Here is a 19,457-nt window from a genome sequence, read left to right as displayed (position 1 = left end):
AAAATTAATTTTGAAATATCTAGGGCATGTAAGTGCTCTACTATTACCTTTTACGATACTAGTTGCACTCGGAATGGAAGGTTTAGTGTGGTAGAGATGCGAGAATTTGTCATAGGCGGAAACATGACTTTGAATGGCAAAACGAAATTGTTAAAACCGTATGATTTTACTTCTTTTACGTATCGCGTTTTTAAAATGATACTTTTCCTAGATTTAGAAGTTTTTACGACCTATTTCTGCACAGAACATATCTTCGAATGTAAAATGTAATATTTACAGTGGAAGCAGGTGGGACCATGAGATAACTTCAATTGTCCCATCAAAAGCTAGGTGCAATTGCTCCGGTTACCTGTTGTTAACAACATATTTTTACCTGTGACCTTCGTTTTTTACAAACTCAGTTCATAACATCTAACGAAATGCAAATATTTCCCATTAAACATTTTTCTAAAGATTTACTTTTTATCATTACATTTTTTACGATTAATTCGTGAGAATTTTGGGTGAAGCGTATAGTTTTATCCCGTTTTATTGGAAGGAAATTGGTGTAATGAAATTTGATGCGGTCTTCCTTTTTAAATGTTTGTATTTTACTTAATAGATTATGGGTCGGATTACAGTTGACAATATTGGGTAATTTTGTGCAATTTCGAGTTTTTATTGCCAATTGAAAGAAGTCTGTCAGGATGAAATTACTTGTATAAAAATACCATTGTTCCTGTACTTTACAAGCATACGTGTTTTTGTCAATTTGTTTTAAACTATGCGAGATTCTGTCTAGTCACAAGTCAGTTTATTTTGTGCGTGACAATACCGAGCAACTATAACATGTTCCGTTGTAAGACAAGGCTGCCTGTTGGGCTCTACTTCGTGTGTGTCGACGCTTTTTCTGTCACCAGAAATGGGGCTTCCCGAACTAAACATACATTAAAGTATTTGCCACTGGACTATAAGACAACAAACAATCAACCAATGCACACAGGGGATTCTAAGGGAAGATGTTTCTGTCATATTCTCTTTTAGCGATATTCGACATCATTAGCTCTATCATGTCATGTCCTTGAGAGGATGTTACTAAAGATAAAATGATTCAAACAATACGAGCTTGGTTTCAAATTATCATCAAATTATCTGTTACAATGGCCTGACTGCAACATAATATCTTTTTAGTAAACTTCAAAGATCGTATATGCAATCAACATAGGCGATTTCAATGGTGTTAACTTTCATCGAATGTGAAACCCGACACTAGTTTTGCACCAGTTACGTTTTTTTAAATATTTGAAACATTGTAGAACAATTTGATTTTCTTCAAAAGAAGTGCCATACTTGATACAATAGTCGAGTATATGTTCTTACCAGAGCTCTTACACATGAGGCCATTCCCAGTAGTAATAAACATGCTGACACTGTGTCCGATTTCATAATTGTTATAAATCCCTTTTAGTATGTCCAATTCTTTAAAAAGTCACTGACTACATTTCTACAAACTTCCTAAGCATTCGCAAGTATTAAGTTATCTTGTCTTGTGGTGAAATTGTTTCCTTTCCCATGGCCTATGCGTGAGCAGCATGCATGTATTTCTTAGAGTTTATGCTATTTCACGTGGTGTTTTTACCAATCTCATATACACAAGGTAATCCCAATTTCGTTAAGTTTATCTTAAATATTAGATGTCCCACTTTTATAAACGTTGTTTAACCTGTTGATAAGCACTTGATGTCCTATATTTAAATGATAAACATTAATCTATTAGATCCTAAGATGTCGGACTTGCTTTTCCAGCTTTATCCCTGGTTTTCCCCTTCATGTATTACTTTATATTTATCATAAGATTGAACCGAACTTTACAACAAATTATAATTAGTGGGTGGAGTCATTTTGCGATTAAACTGTGTGTTCAGGTGTGAGTTCTGTGCTTCTGTCAATCAACTTCTTACAACCGTGTATGGATTAAATGTAATGAAAGAATATAGGCGGGGCTTAAACCAGGAATAGTAGTAGTAGTATAGCGTAATAAGCAGTGTATATTGAATATGATGAAGAAAAAGTGTTTATTACGGAGAAGAGAAATCGGTGTCTATTTTTATCCAATTTTATATGGAAAGGGATTGCGACTCTTAACTGTACCAAGGATTGTACAATATACAAATCCTTAGCTGTAACAGTATATAGCGCCATTCAGGAATTCGGGAGGGGGGCATGCTACTTCATTATCCTTATATCTTATAAAATTATGTAAACTGAAGAGGTGATAATTATTTGCAATGTCATCATTGATTTGAAATTATATTTTTTTAAGAACACACTTGTATGTGTCCAATCTTAGTATTTATCTATTTGTAAAAGATTACCAATATATACTTAATTCAACGTTATTTGGGCTCTGTTTGTCTCAATGGCAGTCTTGCAACCTATCCTTATTTTTATACAGTTAGTAATAAAACGACATGTAAATGAATTGTTCTCCTAACAAACTCTATGGATCTGTATGCAACGTATCAAATTTTGAATTTGTAAAACTTTTATTTTTTAAATTTGTGCCGGAAAGTTGAAAATTGATACTCATTGCCCCGAGAACTTCAACAGCATGTTACAAATAACATCATGAAGATGAGTGTCATGTTTTGAGAACAGCCTCGTTGTAGTTCACAAATGACTAGGTGAAACTTTTTGAGATGAACGAGTTTAAAGGAGTCGTTGAAAACCGTTAAGAATAGGATTTAAAAACCCCTACTTAATGTCAAAAGACTGAACGGGGTTCTAGATTTGTGGCTATCCTATATGTTGGATGGAACATTTGTAAGAAATATCTATTGCGTACTTGTTCTAGAATTTTAACCAATTTCGAGAAAATAGAGCTCTATTGTTGACATTGCCAAATATTTATGTCGATTCCTGTTTTTTGGTGTTAGAGTTATACTCATAGTAGATTGCTAAAATTACACTGAAATCCTGTTTAAAAACAAATTATTACCCAGTTTGACCGAATTTTACATAGTAGTTTTAAAGTAAATGAGAGGTGAAATATAGCAAAGGGACATTCCAACTCCTATGTCGAATTTAAACTGAAAACGTCATGGCTAAAAAATAAAAAAAAAACCAGACAAACAGCAGTACACAAACCACAACATAGACACCTAAAGACTGATCAAGTAAACCTCACCAAAAACTAGGGGTGGTCTCAGGTGCTTCAGAAGGGCAAGTAGACACATGTTATCATTTATTTCATTCGAATAAGTTAGAAGATGTTTGTTTAAAATTAAAATTGGTTTCAAACAGTTAAAACATAGATTGACAAATGAAAAATTTTCAAATTTCTGACTGGGCGTGGTGTGGTTACCTTTATGTCTCAGCTTAATTTGTTGGAAACTGATGAAGTTAAATTTCAAGTTCTTTTTTGAAGTTTAAAAATTAGAGCAAAGCTTTCTGTCTTTGTGAGAGTTATATTCTTAGCCTACATTTTGTGTGACATATATCATATATATCATACATGGTTTACTATAGAGTCGTAGTAATCTGTATTTGCCGTTTCTGACATTAACATCCATGTTTCGTTTGGTTTCGTTACATGTTTTTATTTAGCACATAATGATCCGACAAATCATGTTGGAATAATTCAACTTTCTCAGTACACTGAAGAACCATTGCTACAATTCTTTTGGGCAGTCAAAGACGACCTGTTGCAATGATTAATTTCTGTTCAATCCATCATACCCTCATTTTCAATAGCATCCTGGTCAAGCTTGTTTAAGGAACCCTGCACCTATCTAACTGGTCCGCAATTCCATGTAAATCTCCGTTCCGAAGTGCGATAAGCGAACACAACAGGGGTCCAGTTTACCCACCCGTTTGTTGCATTGTTTGAGGAGTTGTCATGAATATTCATGAAAAATTCTTCGATGCACATTAAGCAAACTGCAATAAATAAATCAATCAATCAATCAAATTATCGTTAAGCTTACATTTTCTGACGGTAAGCGGAATTGAATAACTATTAATGATAGATAAAATTCAGTTGTTGATAACCTTAATCAATTTATACATTAGCTATTGAGTTCCAAATAACACTGTAATGATAAGAATTAAATAATACTTATTGCATTTCACCGTACTGATAATAGAAATACAATAATAAGAAAACTCTGCGACTAGTAACCAGATTAATGTTTTATTTTTTATTGTTGAATTCATCTTTTGATTTATACTTTATCTGGAAGTCGTTGTTTCATTCCATGTTATTTGGAAAGCCGTAATTGCAGAAATCTTTTTCTCCATTTTTCTCCGGTTTTATACATATAAAAAAGAAGATGTGGTATGATTGCCAATGAGACAGCTATCCACAAAAGACCAAAATGACACAGACATTCACAACTAACGGTCACCGTATGGCCTTCAACAATGAGCAACGCCCATACCGCATAGTAAGCTATAAAAGGCCCCGATAAGACAATGTAAAACAATTCAAACGAGAAAACTAAATCTATGATTTGAACGTTTCTGATGAAGCTAAATCAAGAAAAACGGTTCGGACGCATGACATATAAAGTGTTGTTTTCGTTACAAACAAACTCTTCTGAACTTGACCGCTGATAACTCACGAAATCCTTAATGTGGTTAAGAAGGTAGACTAAGGATAAGCTGTCGGTGTTAGGATTATTATGGTATTTAACCTGTAAGTTGCATACAAAAAAAGGTTTTAATATCTAAAGTCGTGCGTCAGTCACCGAAATAAATAGTTCAAATGTTAAGTTTTTACAAGCTGAGAGGGGGTCAGTACAGCTATGCGGGATGTATCAATACGCAGCCACGTCCGGTCCGACTGGAGACGTAAAATCGTATGCTAATGGCGTTGAATTCTCGGCCATACAAATGTGTACAGGGCATTGGTATTGCCGTTCCAGGAGGTATAAGGAAGAATTATTTCACGTAACTATATATGTTTGGTGCAGTTTACAAACATGTCTATTTGAGAAAACATAACTTATGAGATAGACATGCATACATTTAGGCACAACACATGTGAAGTATATACCAAGGAAATGTCAACCCTACAAACCAGTTATACAAATGATAATCGACATAAATTCTACTCTTTAATTCGACTTTTAGATTCCGTATGACTTCATGTTTTATATTTATAGTATTCACAACTTTATAATAAAAGAAATAAATCTACTCTTTAATTCAACTTTTAGATCGCGAAGAACTTCATGTTTTATATTAGTATTCACAACTTTAGCGTTACCATGTAACACTACTTACTAAAACATATTTCAAATTGTACAACATAAGAAAAGACAAAGGCATTATCAATGCATCTGTCGGAATTAGTCATTAAATGTCATAGTTAAGGTGTTAGTTGTGGAACATCTGTCGTCGTCAACTATCGTTTCATTGGATATTACATGAATATTATGGAGACATGGTTATGCAACGGTAATAAATAACTAGAATCATATCTTTAAGTGATTTTCTTCTCTTCCTTTACAAGTGTAAAGTACTACATTTTTATGCTTGGACAGGTTTTCAATAGGTTATCTTTTCAAAAGAGTTTATTCATTTTCTCAATTTCGGAAAATTTGCGAGGCAGTAGACGATACAAATCTTGAGTGCATGGTATCGACCTTAGTGAAGTACAGGATAAAGGCGCTTAGATGACTTAGAATAAAAGGAGATATTTTCAGTATACTTCAATGAGGCAGAAATGGTTTTCTGTGAAGAGACGGTTTGAAGGCCGTACGACGACCTATTGTTGTTATCAACGTCATTTTGATCTCTTGTGGAGAGTTGTCTCATTTGCAGCATACTTATATATTTATATGTACCACACCTTCCAAGTCCAAGTTAGAGACTGTGACAAGATTTCAGATTTCTCAATTTTTCTTACCCTGAGCATCTAAACCTCTGATTCAGCCTATTACTCGTTTGTCTTACATGATAGTTATAAAGGAACTTTTTTTGATGAGGGAATAGTTTTAATTAAAACAAAAATGAAAAAGTGTGTGTGAAGGAATGACTGAAATCGACACTAATTCTAATTCAACAGTCGGCATTGGGCTCTTGGGCTTCTTTTCAACTTGATTATTTTTTCGTAGACCAAGTATGTGTAACCGTACAGTCTGAATTCATGTCTGCTTTGACAACCTGCTGATGTTGTGTGCTTTTAACACATCCCATATTATACCATAACATTGCTTTCATAGCAACAGCTTTTTGAAAATAGAATTAAGATTTGAAGCTAAATTATCATAGTATCTCCTGACGCAGAATATGTGTCGTGCTAACTGAGAAATATATCCTAACCATTCTTTAATTCGCTCCAAACCGAGAACAGAAAATATTAATAGATTTGACAAAAGTCCGTTTTGCAATTGCATAATATTTTTTTTTATCTAATTATTCAACAAAATAACTTTCATTTACATGTACAATTTAATTAAAAGTACTTATATTACAAACATGCACATATTTCCATGTTTTGCACACCTGGTACATGTAAACACAGGTTTAACTAGCTGTTACTGTCCTAGATGCATTTGATTAAGTTTGTTTATAATAATTTAAGTGACAATTTTTAAAAGCTTACATATGTTTGTACTTATTAAACAAAAACGACTCGATCGTCTGGTGGTCGCGTGGTCTTCTCGAGTGCTGGAGATCGTTGGTTCCTATCTCGGCCGTGTCAAACCAATGACATGTTAATTGACATTTTCTATCTACTGAGCATGCAGGATTAAGAGCAAAGACTGGTCGTCCTGAGTCAGGATAATGAGTTCATGCAGGATTAAGAGCAAAAACTGGTCGTCCTGAGTCAGGATAATGAGTTCATGCAGGATTAAGAGCAAAAACTGGTCGTCTGAGTCAGGATAATAAGTCCATGCAGGATTAAGAGCAAAGACTGGTCGTCCTGAGTCAGGATTAAGAACAAAACTGGTCGTCCTGAGTCAGGATAATGAGTCCATGCAGGATTAAGATCAAAGACTGATCGTCCTGAGTCAGGATAATGAATCCATGCAGGATTAAGAGCAAAGACTGGTCGTCCTGAGTCAGGATAATGAGTCCATGCAGGATTAAGAGCAAAGACTGGTCGTCCTGAGTCAAGATTAAGAGCAAAGACTGGTCGTCCTGAGTCAGGATAATGAGTCCATGCAGGATTAAGAGCAAAGACTGGTCGTCCTGAGTCAAAATTGAGAGCAAAGACTGGTCGTCCTGATTCAGGATAATGAGTCCATGCAGGATTAAGAGCAAAGACTGGTCGTCCTGAGTCAAGATTAATAGCAAAGACTGGTCGTCCTGAGTCAGGATAATGAGTCCGTGCAGGGTGACAATGTCATGTCTTCTTGTGGACTTTGACTTGTTAACTAGCAAGGATTCTTCATATGTTTACCTACCGATATGTCTGTCAGTTTTCGCTACTGGACATTTAACACATATATATATCATCAAATTTTAAAAGATCAAACTCAACACACACACCGTTTAATTCGTTATGTTCACGAAACGACATTATTTTTTTTATTGAAAAATCACATAGTCAAAAACATTACCGTAAACTCTAAATCTATTTTTTTCTTTAGATTCTCATAAAATAAGCTTATTGTTAAAATACAATGTTGTTTACAGACCTTCAAAACATGTTGTCGTGGTTTTTTTTGTACTGATTTGTTTAATAGGAATACAAAAAATAAGTGACGATGTTCCTGACTAGGAAAAGCACATGCAAGCATAGTGATTCTGCCTTCTTTGAGCACGTTTGGTTGTGCGGGATGTACAAATTAAAACCTTTTATAGGACAGTCAGTGACTCGAAGTAAGCTCTTGCTATCTGTTGCTTATCGGACGTCTATATTTTATCATTGGCCTAAATAGTGAAGCGAGCTTTTTTCATCACTTGGCATCCGTCGTCGTCGTCGTCGATCACTTTTATATTTTCAACGTCTCCGAGAGAACCACTGAATGGAATGAAACCATACATTACATGAATTTTCCTTATGAGGTGCTTACTAAGCTAGTGTTGTTCCTTTGTAGCCGATTAACAATCCAAGATGACCGCCGGAGAGGGACTTAGTTTTACATAAGACATTATCGAAATACATTCTAATGCCTTCTTTAGAGAACCATCATACCAGATGGCCCCAGAGGGGGACTTATTTTGACCCTATCAGAAATATATACAAATGACTTCCTTTAGAGAACCACTAAATGGAATGAGATAAACATGGCATGAATGTTCTTGTGTCCAAGTACGTTTACTTTGAAGCCGATCCATCATCCAAGATGGCCGCCAAATGTGGCCTTAATCGTTATAAGGGTATCGGTTATGATTTTAAGCGGTTTTTTTTTTTACATGATTTCCAAAACCTAAGTAGAATCATGAGCATGAAAACGATAAAAAGGTAGAACAGTTCTGTTCATTTGATTTTGACTTTGAGTCTGAAAATTATAAGGCAGTAATGAGCTACTAATGTATATGATATGTACAATAAGTTGTTTGAAAAAAATGACAATGAAAACTCGCGTACACTGGATTTTGACCTGAAATAACTGCACAAAATTGAACTGAATATAATATATGGAGAACAAGATATTATAATGCAATAAAACTTTGAAATTACTTACTGCACTTAAAATATGCATCAGGTGGTGTAATTTGAAATATTTGCGGTTGGTAAATTCAACGAAAGGTTAAATGGCATAGCGGCTGTGAAAAGCGTATGCAGAAATAATTTTGATATTAAATAATTGAAGGGGAAATATATTTCTTTATAAGCGATTACTCGAAGAGTATTAACATATGCAGAAATAATTTAGAAGTTATGTAAATGAAGAGTAAATTTATCATTTTATAAGCAGTTCATGCATGATATACACGGGTGATTTTTGGGGTGAAATAATGGTCTTGGTACCAAATTTTACATAATTTTTGTACATTTTGTTTTTATTCTAGATCATTTAATTGGTTTGACTTTTTCCTTATTACGATAGACTAGCTAATTCTCTTCATGTCGGTTGGCATATAAGGCTGATATCATGTCCCTCCACTGTTGTCTGTCCTTTGCAATCTTCTCCATTTCACCATAGGTCTTTCCCATGATTTTAAATTCACTGTCAGTTGTCCTTCTCCGTTTGTCTTTTGGTCTTTTGCCTTTGTTTCTTTTACCTTCCGATGGTGTCCATTTCAGTTTTTTTTTTGTATTCTCCAGCACTCTTTACCACACAATAAGGTAGAAAGCACATTTCTCTGGTAGATCTATATTTTTTCACCTATGCTGTCTGTCCTCCATAATTTGTTTAGTTGGTGATATGTTCTCGCTTTTGGGAGTCAGTTTTAGATGTTTTGTTAATTCATATTTGTAGTGTTCATCCATAGTTCAAATGATATTTATGTTAATGTTTTAATTGAGGAAAGTGTAAAAATATCACCTAGTTTTTCTTCTGATTTCTGAAATTCAATCATTTTCGAGGTATAATAGAAATATGGTAACGATAATGATAATAATGATACAAATAATTGTTATTAATGATTCAAAGTATTGGAACGTTTCAGAAAAACGATTGTTCGTCATATTGCAATTAATGACAAGTAGATCGCACTCTGATATTAATCTCCATAAAGTTCCATTCTGCCGAAAAATAAACGGGTGTGAAAAATACGAATTTATTAAAAATCCTCTCTAACGACTTGTGAACGTGTGTTATTATTTTTCACGATTCATTGTTCCGTAATCGGATTGAAACTATCGTTTTACGCAAAACGACATTGTTAAACGAAATTGATATCATACCGTATGCAGCTGTTTTTGATTGTTCTCTAATTTGCATAAAATTGGCCAATCACGGACATTTAATTAGCCCCTAAAAAGCAATAAATCCTGAAGGTTTTTCACAACTGTTGAGCGGATTTGTTTACAACGATGATTACAAAATTATTTGTTTGTGACTGGTATAAACTTTGTATATAATTGTGATAAATACCGCGTTTATTAGACATATTTTTAGCACCTGTATTATTATGATATTTATCGCACAAACAAGAATAGCAGCACACTATATACTTACAAAGTGTTGTGGTGAAACACGTTTGTATCCTTCTACTTTCTGCCATATTGAAAATAATGAAGTACTTTTATTATGGTACCTAATATGATATGGTTTAATGAATTATTATACTTATGTTATACGAGGACATTCCATAGTAAAGTCAAAATTTATTTTCTGGGTAAAACTCTGTCAAAAAAAAAAAAAAAAGTGTATGTCACGTTGTTTCCTGGTTTGGCTTGCCCTTATACGTGACGGAAGATTTTTTGAAATGCACAAATGTGTTATCTTTTGTGTTAATGTTTTCTAGGAAAATCAACCATCGATTGCTGGTCATATAAATACTGGTTTTTGTTAATTATTATTAATTCCTGTGTATGTATATAAAACAAATATTTAATTATGGTTTAATGTTTGACACCGGACATAGATCATTTTGATTTTAAACAAAAGCTAATAATCAAACTCGTCTTTTTGATTCCTGACTTATTCATGTACATTTATGAACAGTTTAATTTACAATCTATAAATGAACTGCGCCTATAGTTTTCGCATGAAATTGTTTCTGGAATGATAGAGATTCATATAGAACACAAATGAAGTTCAAAGAACAATATTCTACATCTATCGGCCCTTCGGCTTTCCATTTGGTGGACAGCTTATTCTTAATCGGGGGCCTTTTTGCCTTATTTTTTGCCTAGGCGCGATTAAAAGACTGATATGATGCAATAATAATGTTTTACTGTTAGGCAGACCACTGGACGTTAAGCAACCATCAATCAATCAATCTGTTAGGCAGACCTGCAAACTCACGGTCTGATTTACTGGTGATTTTTTTCCATGATAGCTGTTGACTAAACCCTCGATGTCCTTCATTATAATAAATGAATAAGACACACATTTTGTAAAACAAAAGGTGTTGACTGAGTGCTTAATTTGAAGATAGAATACATGAAAACAATCTTTCAAAGGAAGAAAAATGGCATACTTTCTTTTCAATCTATTCTGAAAACATGGTTCATATGCTATGCATTTTTATAGGTATAAAAAGATATATATAAGGAGTAAGATGGGTATATATATAGTTTTTATGTTGTTCCAAGGTTTACTCATTGTTGCAAAACAATACTAGACAAAGCATATACTTGTGTCTGCTTCACAGATTAGCGATAGGCCATAAATCACTGAAACTAGCTACGTTATAAAATAAACATTTGGAAATAAGTTCCTCGTTATATGAAGGATTCTGAATTATAGATAAGTTCTTTATTGTTATTTTCTATGCTTTCCATTACCAATGAAGCCAGGCCCTTAGATGCAAAATTATTGCTAGTCTTAGTCTCACTTTTGCAAATACAAACACAAAACTATGAATAAATAAACCTTTCTTGCCAATTTTCCAGATAAAGGAGTAGGTCCGGTAAGGTCCGATTTTGGCCTCAAATATCAGGTTCATCTGACGAAAGAGTTTGACCACTTTTTAAACACTTAAGTGTCTATTTTATTTGAATGAATTAGTTTATGTGAAAGATTTAAACTGATTAAGTCATTAAAAACGATCCGATTTAACCTCAAATATGAAAAATATACCAAATATACCAAAAAAAAGTCACTTTTCAGATGGTTATTCTCAAAAACGAAAGTGGCCGCATCCGTGTTCATCCTCACCCTTTATATATGTTATGTATTATCATCAAATACCATTTACATTTCAATATTAAGGATGAACACGAATGCGGCCACTTTCGTTTTACACGAAAACCGTCTAAAATTAAACTAAAATGCTAGAATTGTGAAGATTTCAGTAATTAAGCATGACTTAATGGTGCTAGTATCCGATATATGTGCATTGTATCGTCAAAAACAGCCCATATCTATGTAGCAGAAGCATTCTACTGGTCAATAAATAGGTAAAAGTTTACATTTTAACAATTTTGTGAAACTGCTATATTTTGGGGCCAAAAAGGGGTCTTCCTGGACCTACTCCTTTGGGATTTTCCCTAGGAAAGAAGTTGATCTGTCTCTTAATGAAATATTTCATTATATTAAATGAATACGTCAAAACAACTATCATTTCCCAAAATATTGACTTTTTACATGCACACGCACACGCACGAATTGAATAAATTAGACAAAAAAACTTCAAAGATGCAATAACAAACAAGATAGGAAAAAACTATGGCTGCGTCTTGATAAGTTTGATACAATATTTTCAATAACTTTTGTTGATGTCTTGTAGTTCAATATTCTTTATGTTTCAAAAACAGATGTTGCATCTGAATATTGTTATCTTTCGTGATTTGTTGTAACCTTGTGTACGATGAATGTTTGACCATTTTCTCTAAAGACATAAATTATTTGACCATGTTTACATTCATGTTTTAACTATATTATTCGACCATCTGATGGCGACGGATATTTTATGGAAATTTATAGTCTTTTGTTACTAAAGCCATTCAATATGATTTATTACCTCCAACTTCCAATATCGAATTATAGTGTTGTACTGGTCAGTCGAATAAGTCATATAGGGTCAGTTTAGCCAGGTTGACCTTAGAATAAAAAGTAATTGATCCGATTTTACTTGAAAATAGTAATTTAATTCTAAAAATATGTGAAAATATTGTGAACATATTTTTTATTTCTCACCTCTGGACAATATAGGTGACCAATGGGAGTAATATAATCTCAGCGGTCAGTTTGCATATGGTCAGTTCGAACTATATATTCTTTATGTGCTTAGACAGCTGTTTTGAATGAATAATTAAAACTTTCTTTATTTTGCTCGACGCGGAAAGTTCAGTTATAAATATTGAATGGGTAAAATATATTGATATGAACATTTTGATCATGCAAAATTGGCGAAAAAAATAGGTCGCAAAGGGCCAAGTGAGTTTTTCTCATCACTTTGCGTAAGTTGTCGTTAACTTTTACAAAAATCTTCTCTTTTGAAACTACCGGGCCAAATTAAACCAAACTTGGCCGCAATCATCATTGGAGTATCTAGTTGAAAAAATGTGTCCGGTGATCCGGCCAACCAACCAAGATGGCCGCCATTGCTAAAAATAGAACATAAGGGTAAAATGCAGTTTTTGGCTTAGAACTCAAAAACCAAAGCATTTAGAGCAAATCTGACATGGGGTCAAATAGTTTATCAGGTCAATATCTATCTGCCCCTGAAATTTTCAGATGAATCTGCCAACCCATTGTTGGGTTGCTGTCCCTGAATTGGTAATTTTAAGGAAAATTTGCTGTTTTGGGTTATTATCTTGAATATTATTATAGATAGAGATAAACTGTAAACAGCAATAATGTTCAGCAAAGTAAGATTTACAAATAAGTCAACATGACTGAAATGGTCAGTTGACCTCTTGAGAGTTATTGCCCTTTATAGTCAATTTTTAATCATTTTTCGTAAATCTTAGTAATCTTTTACAAAAATCTTCTCCTCTGAAACTACTAGGACAAATTAAACTAAACTTGACCATAATCACAAAGTGTTGTCCGAACAAATGCTATATGTTATAGAAACCTTTTGCTCCAGCTCCTGGATTCCTTCATGGCTTTTGTCGGTGTTTTCAAATCATATCGCAGTGTATGCGACAGTGTTTGTAATTTGCGTTTGAAAATACCCTATCACTTCTGAAACAACCACTCTTAATAGGGAACCATCCCGAAAGCGCGATATAGTGAGATGTTACAAACTTTATATGAACTGCAACCTTAACATAAATTATTTCTACATTTCACCTCAATGACTGCAGGTTGTGCTCGAGTTAGAAGGTGGTAACTATCTTTCGCATAAATTCGGTATGTATGTACTAGTAATACCTACACCATCGTCAAACAAAGTGAACCATCACTGTAGGTATTATGTAATAACGGACTGAACGAGATATTAATACATGGAAAAGTTTCAAATTTGTAATTCTTATCACAGAAAACACCCTATCATTGACATTTCATGTCTGGTAAGAGGTGTCAGCAATTAGGCTGTAAAATAATATATACGTACACGGAACAAAGGTGATATATTATACATATTGTTACAAGAACAGAACAAGAAGAAGTGAACTCGTTTTTGGATGTGAATAACGTGTACGAAGTTTATCCGAATTTGCATTTATCATGAGCGACCCCATTACAACGGTTGTCACACGTGGAGCAGAATCTGCCCGCTGTCCTGATGCACACTAGATTGTCATCTTTTCTTTCTTTTTGGTGGTTCCAATTGGTCATTATTAAGTTTTTTACGTGAGTGCTTTTAGGACTGCTGTTTTCACCGGCTCCTTTCTTCGAATTTAGTGTTTGCAATGACTATGTTCAACTTTATTGTTTGCGTGCTTTTTTTTATTGTGTAAAAAATCAAAAATTGATACTTAATTAAACTTCTGGTTTGATAACAAAAATGCCGAAAACCGAGGAATTTAATTTGCTTTTATGAAGAATGATACGAGAAATACGTTAATCAAGACAGGTTGACAAACATATAAAAACATAATTGGTCCTATTGTATCATGTGAAAATACCTCTTTTTATGGCAAGAGATATGAAAATCAAGTGCTTTTTTTTTAAATATCACACCAGAACAATAGAACTGACCAGACCAGGTAACTTTATATTGGTGGTCAGTCTTTATTCGTTAGTTCCGCGGCAGATTTTCTTCATTTTATTTTGTTATGGTCAAGGATTTCTTTGTTGCTAACTGTATCCTGTTAAATATCCAGATTTTTTTTGTGGGAGAGGGGTTCAAAAAAGAAACGCTGAAAGAGCTATCTTAATGAAAATATAGTTTCTGTATGGGGGAATGATGCTTATTTGAAATTGTGTGCCGTGTCTCATAACGAGTGGTAATATTTTTGCACGACTTCGCGTACAACCTCTTGTTTTTATTATCTGTAATAAGCTTAATCCTATTATAAAATTCAGTGTGTTTCAACCGCGAGTATTACTTCATATCGCGACATTGCAATCCCCATTCCATCGGTGTCGTCATCATTTAGGTTCAGTTTACAGATTTCTTTTAAGACATACATTACTTTATTTAACCTTCATGTATCTTTTTGAATGAAACTTGGACTGAAGATAATCATGATCAAAAAGAAAGCTTCTCGGGAGCAATAAAAAAATCACTTTTCTCCACTTTTTACTGAGAAAACTTCGTTTCTTCACCCATCTCCCGTTCGTTTTTGTGTGCACTTTTTGTCAAGGGGAGCAAGTGCAATAGTTTTTCTTGATATGAATGCGAGATATTTCTTTTTATTGAGGAATACAGTCATAAAACAAAAACGACAATTACATGTGATTTGAATATTTTTATGTTACAATTTCAGATGCAGCAATCATAAAATATTGGACTTGGCTTACTATGACGAGAAGACATTGTCCTTGCTATTAGTAGAAGATACAACTGACCAGCTTCCGGTCCTTGTTCAGCTAGCTCTGTCTGTCATCACTGATGACGTGTACACCGTGCTGGGAACCAATGGAGACATCCAATCACAAGTGTATGTACTTACAGACTAATTGCATTCCCGCCTACGATACAAAAAGGGGCATTACTATGTGTTCGTGTATTACCGTCCGTTCGTATCAAGGTTTAAGTTTGTGTTTATGGTAAATTAATTCAATGATATTGTGGGTTGCGTCAATATTAGACATATTACACTTGTTGATTATAATGTGAACGTTTTTAAAATAATTTGCCAAATAAGGGATTTTACCCATATTCACTGCGCATAGAACATTTGATAGTTGAGAGGGACAGTGTAAGCTCTGTGGTTTTAACAGTATTTATGATTTTGCTGTGGTAACTCCTCAACTAAGTTAGCATTTTGTTCAAATCTCAGACTCTATTTGAATTGAAACTATAGCTATTTCCAAAACTGATTGTGTTGTTGAGAACACAACTGACAGACCAAGAAAATGATTTCACAATTGCAATAATTGTTATATCAAGTTATAATATATGTTAAAGAAGTTAGAAATAAGATCTTATTACTTCCAAGCAAAACAACGGCAATGGATAGAATACAGTCAGGCATTATTTGTGATTACACCATTTATATTATAGTAACTGTATAGATGCAGGAAGTGCAATAGAAAGTAACTGCTTCAGGAAATTAGAGAATATGAAGGCCTGTGGTTTTGCTGTAAGCGGTACACGGAAAACAGCCACTGTGGTAAGTTTGTTTTGCATGCAGTAAGTTTGTTTTGCAGTGTCTGTTTTGGATGGTATGGAATATTTCAATGGAAGAACCTTATGATTTATCTCTTTTATGAATATGGTGATAACTAATAAGTATAAGTATTCCTCCACCCTTCTTCTAAGAAACATGTGCTAAATGTAAAATAATCTCGTTGTTGAAATGAAAGAAAGATGAAATATGAAAAATAAAACATAGACTATAAAAGAGGAATGCATTCAAGATTTATAAAAATTATACAATCAAATTGTGCATGAACCTCAAGGAGGGTGCCAAAATTTGCTATCGATTCACTTGACCTAGGTAATACTATGAACAGGGAAGAGTTCTTGATAGTTTAGATTCCTATATATTTATTCGCCGTATTAGAATAGAGATTTTTTCTAATAATTAAATATTGAATTGGCTGTTTCTAGTTATTTTCATCAAGACGTAGAGTGAGGATATTCTGGATGGATGCTGAGGAAGAAGAAGAAGATGAGGATGATGAGATTGATGGTAGTGGGTTGGAGGAGGGAGGCAATCTCATTAGCCAGGAAAGGACATTAGATGACACTCCCGAGGACACTGACATGGAGGCTGAGGCTAATAAAGAAAATACAAGTTTCTCTAGCCCACTTAGTTAATAATAAAAACATTGAAACATGTGCTATATTTTTTATATATGTTTAGCAAATATAAAAACAGACTGCAAGTATGTGTTTTTTTGTTATTGTCATCATCATTTAAAAGTTTAGTTTTATGTTTATCTGAGTTCTGAGGAAGTATTTAAGACAGATCATTGATGTTTGATGTGATGATGCATTTGTTAGTTTGTTTTAGATGTTACTTTACAAATATTTAGCCAGTCGCGCGTTTTGTCTACTTAAGACTCATCGGTGACGCTCTAATCAAAAAAGTAAAACAAAATGATAAAACAAAGTATAAGTTGAAGAGCATTGATGATCTAAAAATCCGAAAATTTTGAAAAATTCTTTTCTAAACTATTCCTTGTGTTGAAAATAGACAAACAATAAAAGTACATATTAAAACAATAAAACATATCACAGAGTCAATATACATTGACAGTTGTTAAGCACATGCTCAAACTACTAATCTCGTGATATGACAACATAAAGTTATTACTCAAATATAAGTGACTGTACTTCGAAATACAGTCAAATCATACACAGAACAGAAGAAACCCAATCCCACTGTTAATTTTGAGTGAACTCCAGATGCTGACATGTGAGATTTGAGAGTTTCCAGTTCCATCTTCATACGTGTTGCTTATGGTTTGTGAAACATGATAATAAACGCAATATATAAGATACCAGGATTACAATTGTCTACGCCTATAACGCTAGTTTTCTCTTGGAATGGCTCAATAGTGATGCTAGGATAAAACAAGTAATAAGTAGTATATTTGATAATTTATGAGCAAGAGAAGAAGCGCATGTAAGTAAATACAACTAAGTAGCATATCCATGTTTGTTCAATCAAAAACACTGATTTCCATTAAGATACTTCAAATAAAGTGAAGCGTGCTGTCATTTGTACATGTAGTACCATCTTTTTGACTGATACCTTATCTCAATAACAGTATACCAGCTGTTGTTATTACCTAATACGTCAATAAGTGCGCAAATGTTTTGCTTGAAAAATTAGTTGATTAAGTCTAGGTATCTTTGTTCAACCTGAGACTGACGCTTTAATTGCCATTTTAGAGCAGTATTGAGTCACAGTACCGTTTTTTTTTACTGATACCATACCTCAGTCCGACACCATCTGTTGTCATTACCTAACAAGTCAATAAGTACGAATATTTATTGTTATATAATTATAGTTTGTTTTAAAACGATATGATCCCGTCTAATTTTCTATATGCAATATGACGCTTTTATTGTCAATTTTAGTGTGTCAGTATTTGAGATGTAGTGTCAGGTTCCATGGCAGACATATGTTTATATGTGACTCATACAAGCTAGTACATCTTACCATGTAACAGTATCATGAATACAGTTTTATATTTCCTGTATCAACATACAAGACAATTAAGCATTTAACATGTAACACTAAAAGTTTACCTCCATTGGTATGTTAAATAAACATACGAATATTTACTCTTATCCTTTCCCTTACAAATCCGGAAAAGGAAACTTAAAGTATACGAAAAATAAGGAACTGTTGTATATATGGATGATCTGCTCCGTGGTACATTTGTCGGAAAATACATAGTTAGAAATATACATTGACAACTTCAGGTTAAATAGGTTAGGTCATGTCTTTACTTGGTGTCTTTTGTTGTTGGGATGTACAAGTAAACAGCCACGTCAACTCTGATTTTTTTTTACATGTACATGTATTTTTATTTTGTTGTCCATCTGATGAGTTCAGCATTTTCCAACTGATTTTTATAGTTATAGTTATTATGTTGTATACTGTTACACCACTGTCCCAGGTTAAGGGAGGGTTTTGAATCCCGCTAACATGTTTAACCCCGTCACATTACGTATGTATGCGCATTTCCCAAGTCAGGAGTCAGTGATTCAGTGTTTGTCGTGTGTTTCTGTGTTACATACACTGTATTTGTTTTTATGCCCCACCTACGATAGTAGAGGGGCATTATGTTTTCTGGTCTGTGCGTCCGTTCGTCTGTCTGTTCGTCCGTCTGTTCCGCTTCAGGTTAAAGTTTTTGGTCATGTTAGTTTTTGATGAAGTAAGTCCAATCGACTTCAAACTTAGTCTCATGTTCCCTATAATATGATCTTCCTAATTTTAATGCCAAATAAGAGTTTTTACCCCAATTTCACGGTCTACTGAACATGGAAAATGATAGTGCGAGTGGGGCATGCGTGTACTGAGGACACATTCTTGTTCGTTCATTTTTTGTCCATTAATTTGGCCGTTAGTTTTCTCGTTTTACATTTGTCATTTTTGTAACTTCCATTGCTGACTTTGCGGTAAGGGCTTTGAGCATTGAAGATGACCGAACAGTGACCTATAGTTGTTTATTTCCTGGTCATTTCGTCTCTTCTGAACAGTAGTCTCATTGGCAATCCTACTACATCTTATGGTTTACTCAAATAGTTAGGGACACCGAAATATTAAGAAGTATTTCAGCGCATGATTACGTCGAGTTGATAAACTGAGGTTTGATGTCCTTGTTATTACAACTTAGAACGGAGTATGCATTGACGATCGGTCTTTTCAAACACATTTTATAAGGAGG

General features: G+C 33.9%; 2 protein-coding genes across 2 annotated transcripts in view; one reads left to right on the top strand and one right to left on the bottom strand.

The window, feature by feature from the left end:
* LOC134714587 (uncharacterized) overlaps positions 1-1,848 on the bottom strand; it is a 30,924-nt gene extending 29,076 nt beyond the window's left edge. The window contains exon 1 of the mRNA XM_063575952.1: positions 1,360-1,848. Within this exon, the coding sequence (XP_063432022.1) occupies positions 1,360-1,425 (66 nt within the window). The 5' untranslated portion in view covers positions 1,426-1,848. The remainder of the gene's footprint in view (positions 1-1,359) is intronic.
* LOC134714585 (anaphase-promoting complex subunit 4-like) overlaps positions 1-16,885 on the top strand; it is an 82,717-nt gene extending 65,832 nt beyond the window's left edge. Inside the window, exons 25-27 of the mRNA XM_063575947.1 lie at positions 15,374-15,547; positions 16,114-16,222; positions 16,663-16,885. Of these exons, the coding sequence (XP_063432017.1) occupies positions 15,374-15,547; positions 16,114-16,222; positions 16,663-16,872 (493 nt within the window). The 3' untranslated portion in view covers positions 16,873-16,885. The remainder of the gene's footprint in view (positions 1-15,373; positions 15,548-16,113; positions 16,223-16,662) is intronic.
* Positions 16,886-19,457: the final 2,572 nt, after the last annotated feature.

This window comes from Mytilus trossulus, chromosome 4, assembly GCF_036588685.1.
Source record: "Mytilus trossulus isolate FHL-02 chromosome 4, PNRI_Mtr1.1.1.hap1, whole genome shotgun sequence".
NCBI classification, from domain to species: Eukaryota; Metazoa; Mollusca; class Bivalvia; order Mytilida; family Mytilidae; genus Mytilus; species Mytilus trossulus.
Note: the sequence above shows the minus strand (reverse complement) of the source record. Positions and strands in the feature narration are given on the sequence as shown.